The 15,080-nt window shown below is 37.2% G+C and overlaps 3 protein-coding genes across 4 annotated transcripts; all 3 read left to right on the forward strand.

Moving 5' to 3' along the window:
- Positions 1-376: 376 nt before the first annotated feature.
- LOC122357878 (tripartite motif-containing protein 16-like) lies at positions 377-5,047 on the forward strand. 2 transcript variants are annotated; one of them, XM_043257520.1, is made up of 6 exons: positions 377-992; positions 1,153-1,248; positions 1,449-1,682; positions 1,789-1,948; positions 2,879-2,938; positions 3,739-5,047. In XM_043257520.1, the coding sequence occupies exons 1-6, from the start codon at positions 402-404 to the stop codon at positions 4,290-4,292; spliced, it is 1,695 nt and encodes a 564-aa protein (XP_043113455.1). In that variant the 5' UTR covers positions 377-401; the 3' UTR covers positions 4,293-5,047. The 2 variants fall into 2 exon arrangements, with proteins under 2 accessions (XP_043113455.1, XP_043113464.1); XM_043257529.1 differs by lacking the exon at positions 2,879-2,938.
- Positions 5,048-5,889: 842 nt separating this feature from the next.
- Positions 5,890-7,876, forward strand: LOC122357891 (tripartite motif-containing protein 29-like). Its single transcript, XM_043257543.1, has 5 exons — positions 5,890-6,701; positions 6,899-6,994; positions 7,186-7,419; positions 7,531-7,690; positions 7,800-7,876. The coding sequence occupies exons 1-5, from the start codon at positions 6,120-6,122 to the stop codon at positions 7,817-7,819; spliced, it is 1,092 nt and encodes a 363-aa protein (XP_043113478.1). The 5' UTR covers positions 5,890-6,119; the 3' UTR covers positions 7,820-7,876.
- A 1,505-nt stretch (positions 7,877-9,381) lies between these two features.
- On the forward strand, positions 9,382-14,899 carry LOC122357864 (tripartite motif-containing protein 16-like). The gene is made up of 6 exons (XM_043257497.1): positions 9,382-10,060; positions 10,167-10,262; positions 11,413-11,646; positions 11,742-11,901; positions 12,052-12,108; positions 13,747-14,899. The coding sequence occupies exons 1-6, from the start codon at positions 9,470-9,472 to the stop codon at positions 14,331-14,333; spliced, it is 1,725 nt and encodes a 574-aa protein (XP_043113432.1). The 5' UTR covers positions 9,382-9,469; the 3' UTR covers positions 14,334-14,899.
- Positions 14,900-15,080: the final 181 nt, after the last annotated feature.

A 15,080-nucleotide genomic window follows, 5' to 3' on the forward strand; every position in this document is an offset into this window, starting at 1 on the left:
AACTGCATCCATTTGTGTCTGTCATATTATTTTCTTCATTAACTTTCTTTTTGAAACTGATACACATCCATTTTCTACTAACAATGAAAGACAGTGGTCTTTAGAAAGTATTTCTACAGAGATAAATGTAAATTTAATTTAATTTTCCATTTAAAGGGAAGAACGTAAAAGGCTTCAAATGCTTGATAATGCTGTGGTGAAAGAATTGGATAGCATTATGTTCAGCATACAGATTTTTAACATACAACATATTTTCAATATATGCCATCTAGTGGTCATGTTTATTGTGTCCACATTTTCATGTGTTTAGAAACCAGGAAATGTTTGATTTCAGAGAAATCGAAACTAAACTGCTGTCAGTCATTGTCAATGTCTCTCTATCTGTGAGTGCGAGCTTTACTATGGCAGAATCCAGTATTTCAGCGGCTCAGGATCAGTTAAACTGTTCAATCTGTCTGAATCTCCTGAAGGATCCAGTGAAAATTCCCTGTGGACACAGTTACTGTATGAGCTGTATTACAGACTGCTGGAATGATCAGGATGATCAGAAGAAGGTCTACAGCTGCCCTCAGTGCAGACAGACCTTTACTCCAAGACCTGTTTTAGGTAACAACACCATGCTGGCTGAAGTGGAGGTTAATTTGAGGAAGAGAAAACTACAAGAAGCTAGTGTTGATCATTGTGGTGAATCTGGAGATGTGGAGTGTGACGTCTGTACTGGGGATAAAAACAAAGCCATCAAGTCCTGTCTGGTGTGTCTGAACTCTTACTGTCAAAATCATTTTGAACGTCATGAAGAATTTCACCCAGGAAAGCGGCACAAAGTGACAAATGCCACTAGGAGACTGCAAGAGATGATCTGCCCTCAGCACGATAAACTGCTGGAGATTTTCTGTCGTACTGATCAGCACTGTATATGTTATTTGTGTATGTTGGATGAACACAAAAACCATGACCATGTATCAGCTGCAGCAGAGAGGACTGAAAAACAGGTATGAAAGACTCAGAACTCAGTAGCCTAATGTCTCTTCATAATCACATATCCACATAAATCAAGGACAATATAACATCCCATTGGGGCTTTTGTACTTGAGGCAATTTACTTGTTGAATAAAGCTTCAAATTTGGGATTATTTTTTTTTTTTCCTGCAGACACAATTGGAAGAGATGCAAAGAAAATTCCAGCAGAGAATCCAGGAGAGACAAAAGGAGTTTGAGGAGCTGAGAAAGGCTGTAGAGTCATACAAGGTGAGTTTTGAGCAGAAGAACGACTGCTGAAGAGCTGTTTGAGACTCAGTTAGGACTCTCCTCCAGTCAGTCAGTGAGGAGTCAGTGCTGGAGCTCTTTCAGTCCACTGAAGATCACTGTGGAGAACAGTCTGTGTGAGGCAGCAGTAAGAGCTGAGTGAATGAACTGATTCTGATGCTTCTCTCTGTGTGTCCTAACAGCGCTCTGCACAGACAGCAGTGGAGGACAGTGAGAGGATCTTTACTGAGCTGATCCTCTCCATTGAGAGAAGTCGATCTGAGGTGAAACAGTTGATCAGAGATCAGGAGAAGGCTGCAGTGAGTCGAGCTGAAGAACTATTAGAGCAACTGAAAAAGGAGATAAACGATTTGAGGACGAGAGATACTGAGGTGGACAAGCTTTCACACACAGACCTTCACATCCATTTCCTCCAGGTAACAAGCAGGACAGTGGTCTTTAAGAAGGGAAGAGCATGTAGTGATTGTGTATCTGTTAAATGTCTTTGCATCTTTAACTGGGGTTTCTATTGTGTCTCTGTAGAGTTTCCAGTCTATCTCTGTCCCTCTTGGATCTAAAGACTCGGTCAATATAATTTTCAGTTCTCATAACACTTTTGATGATGTTGAAAAATCTGTGTCTCATCTGAGAGAAGAATTGGAGCATTTCTGCAGAGAGGAAATACAAAAACTTCAAAATAAAGGTAAAGCACTGACCATTCATTTACTCTCAAAAATAAGCAATGCACAACAGTCTAATAAAGCAAGACTTAACGTGTCTTAATATGACCACAAATATATATGAACATAGTAAGTGTCCAATATAAATCTATTACTATCATGACCGTAATTATAGACCTGTGAGCAATAAAGTAGAAACTTTAATTATATAATGGCACAGTTTAAACATATTTTTTATGTAACACAAGAGTTACACAAGAGACACACTAACAGCTGACAATTGTGTCTTTATCATTCCTATTGTTAGCACACCAGCTTCACGTTGGTTGTCACTGATTTGAGCTCTGCAGTCTGAAGCTAAGACTATGCTAACACTATCATGTACTAGATACTAGACAAAATGTATTAAAAGGGTACTTTGTCCATAAATTAAAATTCTGTCATTAAAATATTTCTGATTAAATCAAGAGCTGTCTGACCCCGCACAGGCAGTAATGCAACCGACATGATCCCAGGCCCCAGAAATAAGAAGAACACTGATAAAATAGTCCATGTGACATCAGTGGTTTAACTGTAATTTTACAAAGCTATAAAAATACTTTTTATGTGTAAAGAAAACAAATTTATTTAACAATACTTCTCAACAATTTCTTTGCACTCAAAAAGTATTCTCGTAGCTTTATAAAATTAAGGTTGAACCAATGATGTGACATGGACTGTTTTACCGATCTGGCAATTCATTTCAGTTACGTTGTTGTCTATATAGGGTCACAAAGCTCTCAGAATTCATCAAAAATATCTTAATTTGCTTTTCCAATGATGAACAAAGGTCTTATAGGTTTAGAACGAGATTGAGGGTGAGTAATTACTGACAGAATTTTCATTTTTGGGTGAACTATCCCTTTAAAAATATATATTTTTTCATCACACTAAAGATGTTTTCATTTCCATAGCAAAATTTATTGAGATTATTCCCATCCCTGAATGCAAGACAAGGGACGAGTTTTTGCAGTGTAAGTTAAGCAAACAAGCAAGCACACACTCACAAAACACACTTCTTTACATTAAGATATTGATCTTCAAGATTTGCTATGATGAGAATTTCATTATCTGATGTCGGTAGTCTGTCAAAATCTAAAGAGGTGCTGTAAGTGATTGTTCGTTTAAATACCACTCAGAGACTACTGCAAACTGTAACCACAAATGATTGTGACCGCACAGCCAATGATACCTCTAATGTGACCGAAGTAATAATGAGTTGGGAAAGCCATTTAATTGAATTTTAGTAAAAACAAAAGTATTGTATTCCACATGCAAACTGCTATAGATTTGGTAATATTGTGAAATAGTATTGTTAATACTGGTTTCCTATTTTAATATACTATGAAGTAAAGCTGAATACAGCTATTCAGAAATAATTTTTATGTGCTGATTTATTATCAGCGTCCAAACTGTTGGGCTGTATTATATGTGATATATGAATTTTTTATTGATTCTTTATTCAAAACAAAAATCTTCTAACAATATTCTATATTCTATAAAGTCTATTACTTATAATCCATTTAATGCATCCTTCCTGAAAAAAGTATAATTTTTTTTTCTTTTAAAAAAAATTACTGACCCCAAACATTTGAATAGCAGTGTGTACTGTAACACAAGTATATTAAAATAAAACCTTTTATTTTTCAAATTAAGCCAGAAATAACTAATTAGAGGGAACATTGCTCACAGCACCTCGTTTTATGTTTTTATTGTTTTATTGATCTATGTCAGTATTCTTATTTAGATGTAGATTGTGTTTTGTTTCTGTCAGATTTCGTCCAGTTCACAGTGGATTCAAACACAGTTCATAAAAACCTCCATCTGTCAGAAGGAAACAGAGTAATTACTTACACTGACACAGACCAGCCATACCCTGATCATCCAGACAGATTTGATTCTCTGCAGCAAGTGTTGTGTAGAGAGAGCGTGTGTGGACGCTCTTACTGGGAGGTGGAGTGGAGTGGTGAAGTGGAAATATCAGTCTCATACAAGAGCATCAACAGGAAGACATGGAATAATGATAATGATTACAACAGTGATGGTTATGACAAGTCTGATTTTGGACTTAGTGATCAGTCCTGGTGTTTGTTCTGCTCTGACTCCAGCTACTCGTTCTGGCACGATAACGAAATGATTAAACTCCCTGAAGTCTCCAGCTCGTCTAGAATAGGAGTGTATGTGGATCACGGTGCAGGAACTCTGTCCTTCTACAGCGTCTCTGACACAATGACCCTCATTCACAGAGTCCAGACCACATTCACTCAGCCTCTCTATGCTGGGTTTGGGGTTTATAGTATATCAGCTGTGAAACTGATATCAAAATAGGCTACACACACAGAATTGTCAAAATAATACTGTCAAACAGCTTTAAAGGGGTCATATGATGCTAAAAAAATGCTTTATTTGGTGTATCCGGTGTAACGCAAGGTGTTTATGCGGTTTTAAATGTATTTTCAACATACTGTACATTATTGTTTATCCTCTAAGCCCCGCCTTCCCTCCATTTGTACAAAACAAGCGCACTGTGCTCTGATTGGCCAGCTATCCAGTGCATAGTAATTGGCTGAATAGTTCAATGTTATTAAAACATGATGCCGTGTCCCAGCGCTATGGCTCCAAACAAATGAGGCATTTGTTGCAACAATTGGGACATAATTACTGATTATAGTGTCTTACTACTGTCTTTTTACATCGCGTCTCGTAAACATAACACCATGTGAAATGACAAACAACAAGCACTGCCCTTCATTGCTCAAAACTTGTGCTTGAATAGTAAGTAGCAGGTTCTTTTAATAAGAAAACATAACTTACTTCCAAGTTGTAAGTCAGAAGCGCCAGACTGTCCTTGCAAAGTTGGAATTGTATCGGTTCAACATATTGCATATTCAGATAAAAATCAATATCAGCTCATTATCATTGTCACACATGTGGACTCCTTTGTTGTTGTTTTTGTCTTATGCCATGTGTTCGGTGTGACCTCATTTCTGTTAATTATCTTAGTGTGTTCACCTGTGTCTTGTTAATTTAGTCAATTACTTTTTGTATTTATTCCCTGTGTGTTTCAGTTCAGTTTGTCCGATCGTCGCCGTGGTGTGTTTTTGTTCTGCCTGCCTGCCTGCCTGCCTATTTGCAGTGATATTGTTTATTTCGTTTTTGGAAGATTAAAAAAATTATGTTTGTAACATTCTCGTCTAGCGCTCCTTGCCTCGCAAACCACAGCGTAACAATCATTATCAGCAATGTATGCATTTAAAAAGGGAATATTTGAAAGCTCACAATAACTAATAATATCAATATAATTATGTATGTATATTATATAATAGACTGTTTGCTTAATAGTTGTGTAATTAACTAATATTGTGTAATAGGCACTGTTTTCGGACAGTAAACTATTTCATTTTGTTAATTAACTGATTCAAAAAAAATAACTAACAGTATAAATAACTAGTTCAGTGAACTCACAAACTAGATGATACAATGAAAATTAAAAATGTTAAGTTGAATGAACTGAGAAATGAGAAAACTGATGAATTGAGAAAATGCTAATTGTCAACTTAAAAAAACACCTATAAATGCAAATAGCAAAAGCAATTTTTTTACATGAAGAGACAGAAGGATGTGAGACAGCCTACATCCACAGAAGATCTAAGGTTAGTTCTCCAAGATGTCTGGAACAACCTACCAGCCGAGTTCCTTCAAAAACTGTGTGCAAGTGTGCCTAGAAGAATTGCTGCTGTTTTGAAGGCAAAGGGTGGTGATCATTTATGAAAAACATTTTTGAAAGCATTTCTTTTGAAAGCAAAGTTTAAACTTTACTTGAAACTTTCAGATAAGCCAACACCAAAGTTTGTTCTTGTAAACTTTAGTTTTCTAGTTTCAATCCAGATTAAAAAAGTGAATGAACTTTGAGAGGGTGTTTGCAATAATGTGAGGGAGCAAAGGTCATTTAAAAATATCTTTATGTACTTTAGCCTAACCACTCCTAGGTTTAGTAGGTTTTATTGCCATCTTTTGGGCTCCTGCTCAGTCTTGAAGTGATCCTTAACACACTTAAGTTATGCTTTTATTTGTTTTTTTATTCCTTTTATTTCTATGGTCTAGAATTTCTATTTCTAGACAGTTTTTGAGCTTCTAGATGTATCTGTAAGTAAAATGGCAGAAGCCAGCTTTTTAGGGGCTCAGCATGAGTTTAGGTGTTCAGTTTGTCTGAATGTACTGAAAGATGCAGTGGCCCTCACCTGTGGACACAGTTACTGTATGCGCTGTATTATAGACTACTGGGATCAGAAGACAATCTACAGCTGCCCTCAGTGCAGAAAGACCTTCACTCCAACACCTGTTTTAGGTAAAAACACCATGCTGGCTGAAGTGGTGGAGAAAATCAAAAAGACAAAGCTAGAAGCTGCTTGTCTTGATCAAAGTTATGCTCAATCTGGAGATGTGGAGTGTGACGTCTGTACTGAGGACAAAAGCAAAGCCATCAAGTCCTGTCTGGTGTGTCTGGAATCTTATTGTCAGGCACATTTTAAATGGCATGAAGAATTTCACTCAGGAAAGCGACACAAAATGACTGAAGCCACTGGACGACTGCAAGAGATGATCTGCCCTCAACATGATAAACTGCTGGAGATTTTCTGTCGTACTGATCAGTCCTGTATATGTTATATGTGTATGGTAGATGAACACAAAAACCATGACACTGTATCAGCTGCAGCAGAGAGGACTGAGAAACAGGTACAAATTATACCATATCCTAAATTAGAGTTATTTATGCCTACTTGGATCAGCCTACTCAGTTATGCTGAATAATAAATGTCTAGTTCTTAATATGGACAAAGGAAAAAATAGTTTCTCCACTTATTTTTTTTAAACTGTCCTTTGTGACATTCTCTACAAGGAATAATTAATTGCATGTTGATTTTACTATACAGAGACATCTGGAAGAGACCCAGAGAACAAACCAGCAGAGAATTCAGGAAAGACAGAAGGAGCTTGAGGAGCTGAGAAAGGCTGTAGAGTCTTACAAGGTGAGTTTTGAGCAGAAGAACAACTGCTGAAGAGCTGTCTGAGACTCAGTTAGGACTCTCCTCCAGTCAGTCAGTGAGGAGTCTCTTTTTCAGTCCACTGAAGATCACTGTGGAGAACAGTTTGTGTGAGGCAGCAGTAAGAGCTGAGTGAATGAACTGATTCTGATGCTTCTCTCTGTGTGTCCTAACAGCGCTCTGCACAGACAGCAGTGGAGGACAGTGAGAGGATCTTTACTGAGCTGATCCTCTCCATTGAGAGAAGTCGATCTGAGGTGAAACAGTTGATCAGAGATCAGGAGAAGGCTGCAGTGAGTCAAGCTGAAGGACAAATGAAGCGTCTGGAGCAGGAGATTGAAGATCTGAGGAGGAGAGACTTTGAGCTGGAGCAGCTTTCATACACAGACAACCTTATCCATTTTCTCCAGGTAACAGAGATTTGATGAACATGACAGTGGGCTTTATGAAAGGAAGAGTTTGTTATACAGATATTGTGTGTCTTTAGCTGGTATTTCTCTTGTGTCTTTGTTTCTGTGTAGAGTTTCCAGTCTCTTACTATTCCTCCTGGATCTACAGATTGTCCCAGCTTCACTGTCAGTTCTCTTCTCTCTTTTGATGATGTTAAAAAATGTGTGCTTAATCTGAGAGAGAAACTGGAGCATTTCTGCAAAGAGGAGAAAGAAATGTTATCTTGTAGAGGTGAGCTTTACATTTCCTGACATAAGATATCATGTAGACAGAATGCACACAGAAATAATAGATGTTTCATAATTACAAATAATTGTATTTTACTATATTTACTATAAAGCGTCTGTTGGTTTCCAGTGAGAAACGTCAACATCATTCCTAGCTCTGAACCTGAGACCCGTGAGGACTTCCTCCAGTGTAAGTTTCTATAATCATACATGTACATAGAGAAACAGTCTTGTATTTATATGAGAAACATTTAATATTCACTCACTGCTAGGTCCTGTTTTGGTATGAATTTTGTATGAACTTCTCAGTTTTTATTTTTATGTCTGAAAGAATAAGTTATGTTGTGTTTTAATGACTGAAAGTCATTTGTTACTTGATAGATGCATATTGTGTATATTTTCTTCATCAGATTCCCATCAGCTCACTTTGGATCCAAATACAGTGAATAAAAACCTGTTACCATCTGAAGAGAACAGAGTGATTAAATACACTCGAGAAGAACAACCGTATCCTGATCTTCCAGACAGATTTGATTGTCTTCCTCAGGTGTTGTGTAGAGAGAGTGTGTGTGGACGCTGTTACTGGGAGGTGGAGTGGAGTGGTTGGGTGGGTGTATCAGTGTCATATAAGAGCATCGGCAGGAAGGGTTGGGTAAAGGAGTGTGAGTTTGGGTGTAATGATCAGTCCTGGAGTTTGTACTGCTCTGACTCCAGCTGCTCGTTCTGGCACGGTAACAAACAAACTAAACTCTCTAGAGTCTCCAGCTCCTGTAGAATAGGAGTGTATGTGGATCACGGTGCAGGAACTCTGTCCTTCTACAGCGTCTCTGACACAATGACCCTCATTCACAGAGTCCACACCACATTCACTCAGCCTCTCTATGCTGGGTTTTGGACTAACAAATTTTTGACAGGACTAACGTTTTTTCTTTCAAGAGCGACACTCTGCGATCTAACAATATAGATTGTACAGACTTTCTACAAATAATATAGTGAGACATATTCTCAAGATATTATCATGTTTTTAATTTTGAAATGTATTTTTAGGCTATCTTTACTCCAAATATTAGCTATACAGTATTAATTGAATCATTTACTGATTTTATTGATCACTGGCAATGATGCTCATTCACGAGTTTAAGCTTGCATATAATTAAACTAAGAAAGGTTATGCGAATTTGGCATGCTGTCCATAGAGAGGGCTCAGAGCTCGACAAGACCTCTGAGCCCGTGGCCCTCCCCCTGCCCGAGAAGAGGGGTACATCACTTAATTATGTATGAAATTGTCTTTAAATTGAAATAAATGTATTTAAACAAACTGTGTTAAATAACAGTGCATCCATTTGTGTCTGTCATAATCCTATTTTCTTGGTTTCAGCAATTTTTGAAACTGATAAAATGTATAGGCTACCAACAATGCACTGCAAGCCAGTTTGAGCCAAAGTTTCTGCCAAATGCATAAATGTAAATCGCATTTAAAGGGTCGTTCATTCAGAAAGAAGAACGTAAAAGGCTACTTGATAATGCTATGGGAAAACAGATGAATGAGCATTACAATAAATAAACAACAGATTTTTAATAAACTACATAAAAATATGTCCATGTATCAAGTAGTGTCTCTTTCTGTATAAGACTGCCATCTAGTGGTCGCGCTAGTTACATGATTGCCACATTTGCACGCGCACGCGTTTAAGAACCAGGAAATGTTTCAGTTCAGAGAAATCGAAACTAAACTGCTGTCAGTGTTGTGAATGTATCTTCACCTGTGAGTGCGTGGAGTACAATGGCAGAATCCAGCGTGTCTTTAGCTCAGGATCAGTTCAGCTGTTCAATCTGTCTGGATTTACTGAACGATCCAGTGACCATCCCCTGTGGACACAGTTACTGTATGAGCTGTATTACAGGCTGCTGGGATCAGGATGATCAGAAGACAGTCTGCAGCTGCCCTCAGTGCAGACAGACCTTCAATCCGAGACCTGTTTTAGGTAAAAACACCATGCTGGCTGAAGTGGTGGAGAAACTCAAGAAGACAAAGCTACAAGCTGCTCGTCCTGATCAAAATAATGCAGAACCTGGAGATGTGGAGTGTGACGTCTGTACTGAGGACAAAAACAAAGCTGTCAAGTCCTGTCTGGTGTGTCTAAACTCTTACTGTCAAAATCATCTTGAACAACATGAAAGCTTTTTTAAAAGTAAAAACCACAATTTAATGGACGCCACTGGACGACTGCAAGAGATGATCTGCCCTCAACATGATAAACTGCTGGAGATTTTCTGTCGTACTGATCAGTCCTGTATATGTTATATGTGTATGGTAGATGAACACAAAAACCATGACACCGTATCAGCTGCAGCAGAGAGGACTGAGAAACAGGTATGAATTATACCATATCCTAAATTATTAGTTATTAGTATTTATGCCTACTTGTTTTTAAACATGCAGTATGATTCAGATATATGATTATTTGTTAATCCTACAGATACAGTTGAGTGAGATGCAAATACAATTTCAGCAGAGAATGCAGGAGAGACAAAAGGAGCTTGAGGGCCTGAGAAAGGCTATAGAGTCTCACAAGGTGAGTTTTGAGCAACAGTAACTCAAACTTACTGAGTTAGTTCAATGTCCTGGTCTGGTCACTTCTTTTAATCACTTACTATTTGGTCTTGTTTTGGCAGAAACGTGTTACTTATAACTGATTTTTTTACTCAACTGTACATTTTGCAACAGACCTGCAAAAAAAAGGGAAATAAACATAAAATGTGAATTCAATATTTGAACTAATGTGGTTGGTTGGTTGACTCCAAACACAGACACACCACAACAGTGGAGCAAAAGTTTTGAACTAAATGTAATAATATTTATTTTTTACATTTGAAAATCATCTATTACTTGATAGATGCATATTGTGTATATTTTCTTCATCAGATTCCCATCAGCTCACTTTGGATCCAAATACAGTGAATAAAAATCTGTTACCATCTGAAGAGAACAGAGTGATTAAATACACTCGAGAAGAACAGCCGTATCCTGATCTTCCAGACAGATTTGATTGTCTTCCTCAGGTGTTGTGTGAAGAGAGTGTGTGTGGACGCTGTTACTGGGAGGTGGAGTGGAGTGGTTGGGTGTCCTTCTACAGCGTTTCTGACACAATGACCCTCATTCACAGAGTCCACACCACATTCACTCAGCCTCTCTATCCTATGTTTTGGACTAACAAATTTTTGACAGTACTAATGTTTTTCACTTTCAAAAGCGACAGTCTGCGATCTAACAATATAGATTGTACAGACTTTCTACAAATAATATAGTGAGATATATTTTCACAATATTATCATGTTTTTAATTTTGAAATATACTCTTAGGCTATGTTTACTCCAAATATTAGCTATACAATATTAATTGAATCATTCGCTGATTTTATTGGTTACTTGCAATGATGCTTATTATTTATGTGTTAAATTGTCTTTTAAATTAAAATAAATGCATTTAAATTAACTGTGCTAAATAACATTTTATAATAACATCCATTTGTGTCTGTCAACTGCTAGCTGCTGAAGAGCTGTCTGAGACTCAGTTAGGACTCTCCTCCAGTCAGTCAGTGAGGAGTCAGTGCTGGAGCTCTTTCAGTCCACTGAAGATCACTGTGGAGAACAGTTTGTGTGAGGCAGCAGTAAGAGCTGAGTGAATGAACTGATTCTGATGCTTCTCTCTGTGTGTCCTAACAGCGCTCTGCACAGACAGCAGTGGAGGACAGTGAGAGGATCTTTACTGAGCTGATCCTCTCCATTGAGAGAAGTCGATCTGAGGTGACACAGATGATCAGAGATCAGGAGAAGGTTCTTGTAAGTCATGCTGAAGAACAACTGAAGCGTCTGGAGCAGGAGATTGAAGATCTGAGGAGGAGAGACACTGAGCTGGAGCAGCTTTCACACACAGACAATCACATCCATTTCCTCCAGGTAACAGAGATCTGATGAACAGGAGAGTGGTCTTTAGGAAGGGAAGAGTGTGTTATACAGAGATTTTGTTTCTCTTGTGTTTTTTGTCTGTGTAGAGTTTCCAGTCTGTCTCTGTTCCTCCTGGATCTACAGACTATCCCAGCATCACTGTCAGTTCTCGTCTCTCTTTTGATGATGTTTGTAAATCTGTGTCTCATTTGACAAAAAAACTGGAGCATTTCTGCAGAGAGGAGATAGAAATGTTATCTGTTAAAGGTAAGCTTAATATTTCCTAACATGTGTCATATGATGTCAGAACAGATATGGGATATTAACATGAATGTATTTTAGATATAATTTAAATTTAACTTCAATATAATATTATTGTACAATATTGACAATATAAATGTCTGCTGTTTTAAATAGTAAGAAACATTAAGATCATGACATTTGATCCCGAGACCCACGAGGACTTCCTCCAGCGTAAGTCTCTATAATCACACATGTACACAAGAGACAGACTTTAGTTTTTATTAAGTACAACACATATTGGTAGTTGAAATTATTCTTTAAAATATTAATCAAATAAAGAAGTCATATGATGTTGCTAAAAATGCCATGTTTGCTCTGATTGGCTAAGTCATCTTTCAAAGGCATAGAAAGATAGAAAATTCTCAGAGTTGGTGTAAAATAGTAGTGCATGGATTCATAACCGAATCGCATCAGCTGTTAAAGCTGTGCACTTTCACCAGTCCTCTCCAGTTCAAGAGATCAGACAGATTAGAGCTTCGTCTGATTGTTATTCTGAATAATTACGAGCATGTTTGATCTGAAAATATCATATACTCAGATCCTGGTTAACTTGGCTCACTACGTCTGCTCTCCTGAATCATGACATGAGTTTTTAGCTTCTGCAAGTTTAATCTTCTGAAACAGTCAAATTCACAAATCATTCAGTGGTCCATTTGTGAACCAGACTGAAAAGAATTAGTGCATTAGATTTGGTCACAAAAAGGGTATTGGAGAAGATATAAATTAAATTACTTTATCGTAATATTTGACCTTGGGTGGCTGTGAGGTTTTTGAGCTATGAATGTGATGGTTTCCAATCGACTGAAATTTGTGCCACAAAAAAAGTGTCTAAAAGTGTGCGCCATGATCTCTAAACTGTATAATCCTGTATAAAAGTTAGGTAAGCTTCCTGAAATAAACATAATATTAATTGCACTGAAATAAGAGCATAACGTGAAAGTTGCAACAAATTCCAAGTAAGTTCTTCCAAAATTAGGACTTTTTATTACAGAATTACCAAAGAATTATCCGGTAGAAATAAAATGTTCTCGATATCTTTACTTTAAAATAAAGTGTAGCATCGTGTTTTCCCGTAACAAAGGTGAGGCAAAAGTCTCTGCTTTGCAATATAATGAAGAAAATTTAAATATCATAACCTAATTAACCTAATGCTGTGTCATTTATCAACTGCACGACTAATAATAACATGCAACTAAAACTGTCTTGCCAAGCTTTATAAATTAACACAACACTTGATACAATACATTTTTTTAAACGCACCTAGTGTTTTGTTCATGAGTTAGCCTAAAGACCACCTTAATTTAGCAAAACAATAATTTCAAGGACAGTGCATTATTCTTCTTCAGTGCATCATAAGTAAGGCTTTGTAAAACTGTACAGCATTTTTAGCTTTTTAAACAACATATGCCTATGATAGACGATCGCACCAATCAGAGTTGGTATGGGGCGGGGCGACACATGCAGCCCCGCCCCAGGTGCAGTCCCACCCCGATCTGAAGGCTGCAGCCAGGCAAACTTCAAATCACATCATATGACCCCTTTATTACATTAAGCATTTTTAGCTGTGTTGGAGCTGTTAAAAGACCTCTAACACATTTTAACAGAGCTGAAAAACTAATACAAAATATAAATTGACTTTTTAATTATACATTTTTAGCCAACTATAAAATATGTTGTTTTTTCCCCCTAAGACAGTATGTCTAACATAACTAGTTCTTTCCATACATATGTAAAAACCTTAGTATAGTTTGTTGTGTTTTGCTGATTTATTACTTGATAGATGCATATTATGTGTTTGATCTCCATCAGATTTCCGTCAGCTCACTTTGGACCCAAATACAGCGAATAAAAACCTGCTACTATCTGAAGAGAACAGAGTGATTAAATACACTAGTACAGACCAGCTGTATTCTGTTCATCCAGACAGATTTGACTATTGGGAGCAGGTGTTGTGTGAAGACAGTGTGTTTGGACCCTGTTACTGGGAGGTGGAGTGGAGTGGTGAGGTGGGTGTATCAGTGTCATATAAGAGCATCGGCAGGAAGGGTTGGGAAAAGGAGTGTGAGTTTGGACATAATGATCAGTCCTGGAGTTTGTTCTGCTCTGACTCCAGCTGCTCGTTCCAGCACAATAATGAAAGGACTAAACTCCCTGTAGTCTCCAGCTCCTGTAGAATAGGAGTGTATGTGGATCACGGTGCAGGAACTCTGTCCTTCTACAGCGTCTCTGACACAATGACCCTCATTCACAGAGTCCACACCACATTCACTCAGCCTCTCTATCCTGGGTTTTGGGCTGGTTTATATTATGATGATGATGATGATGATGATGATGATAATGATAAGGATGCATGTGGTATTTGTTCAACTGTGACACTTTCTGACCTAAAAATATAGATGGTACATAAATTGTGATATATGAGATATGTTTTCAAAATATTATTGTCATGTTTTAGTTTTGGATTGTTTACTCTGAACATAGCAACACAATTGTAATGATTAGTATTCAGTTGAAGATATGCGCATTATTTGTTATATACCTGGCATTATTACTAGATTTTAGTTACCTAACAAAGCTCAAGAATGTAATGTGATTTTTGCCCATTATTTAGTGCTGACACAAAATAATAAAATATATTTAGGGAATGTATATTTAGAAAGTGTTTATGAAGTTCTAGCAGCTAATGTTCAATGAACCACTGTATGCATGTAATAAACTTGTTAACTTGTGTTGAGCATTTTGGTAATCTAAACCACATTCACTCAATGTATTTAAAACTCTAATAACGGATGATTTGCAATGCTATTCTTTTCATGAAAGAAAGACCATCAGTCTTGTTCTGTAAATCGTTCTGCAGATTGTAGGAGATACATTCTTTAAACAGTGGTAGAAAAGAATCCTTCATAAGTCACTCTCAACTTATTTGTGTATAAAGCCAATAAAAAGTATTTGTGTCTTCTAACCAAGTCTGTATTCTGTAAAATGGTATTGTCACTAGAGACTAAACTAAAAAATATGATCAGAATATCAACTTGCATAATAATTATGCACAGACTGTATTTCTAGTAATTTTATGGGCAATGGTTGATTAGTTTTTGAGCAAAACAACATTACTTACTATTTTCTATTGCTGCTTGCAATTA

This window comes from Puntigrus tetrazona, chromosome 2 (assembly GCF_018831695.1).
Source record: "Puntigrus tetrazona isolate hp1 chromosome 2, ASM1883169v1, whole genome shotgun sequence".
Classification (NCBI taxonomy): domain Eukaryota; kingdom Metazoa; phylum Chordata; class Actinopteri; order Cypriniformes; family Cyprinidae; genus Puntigrus; species Puntigrus tetrazona.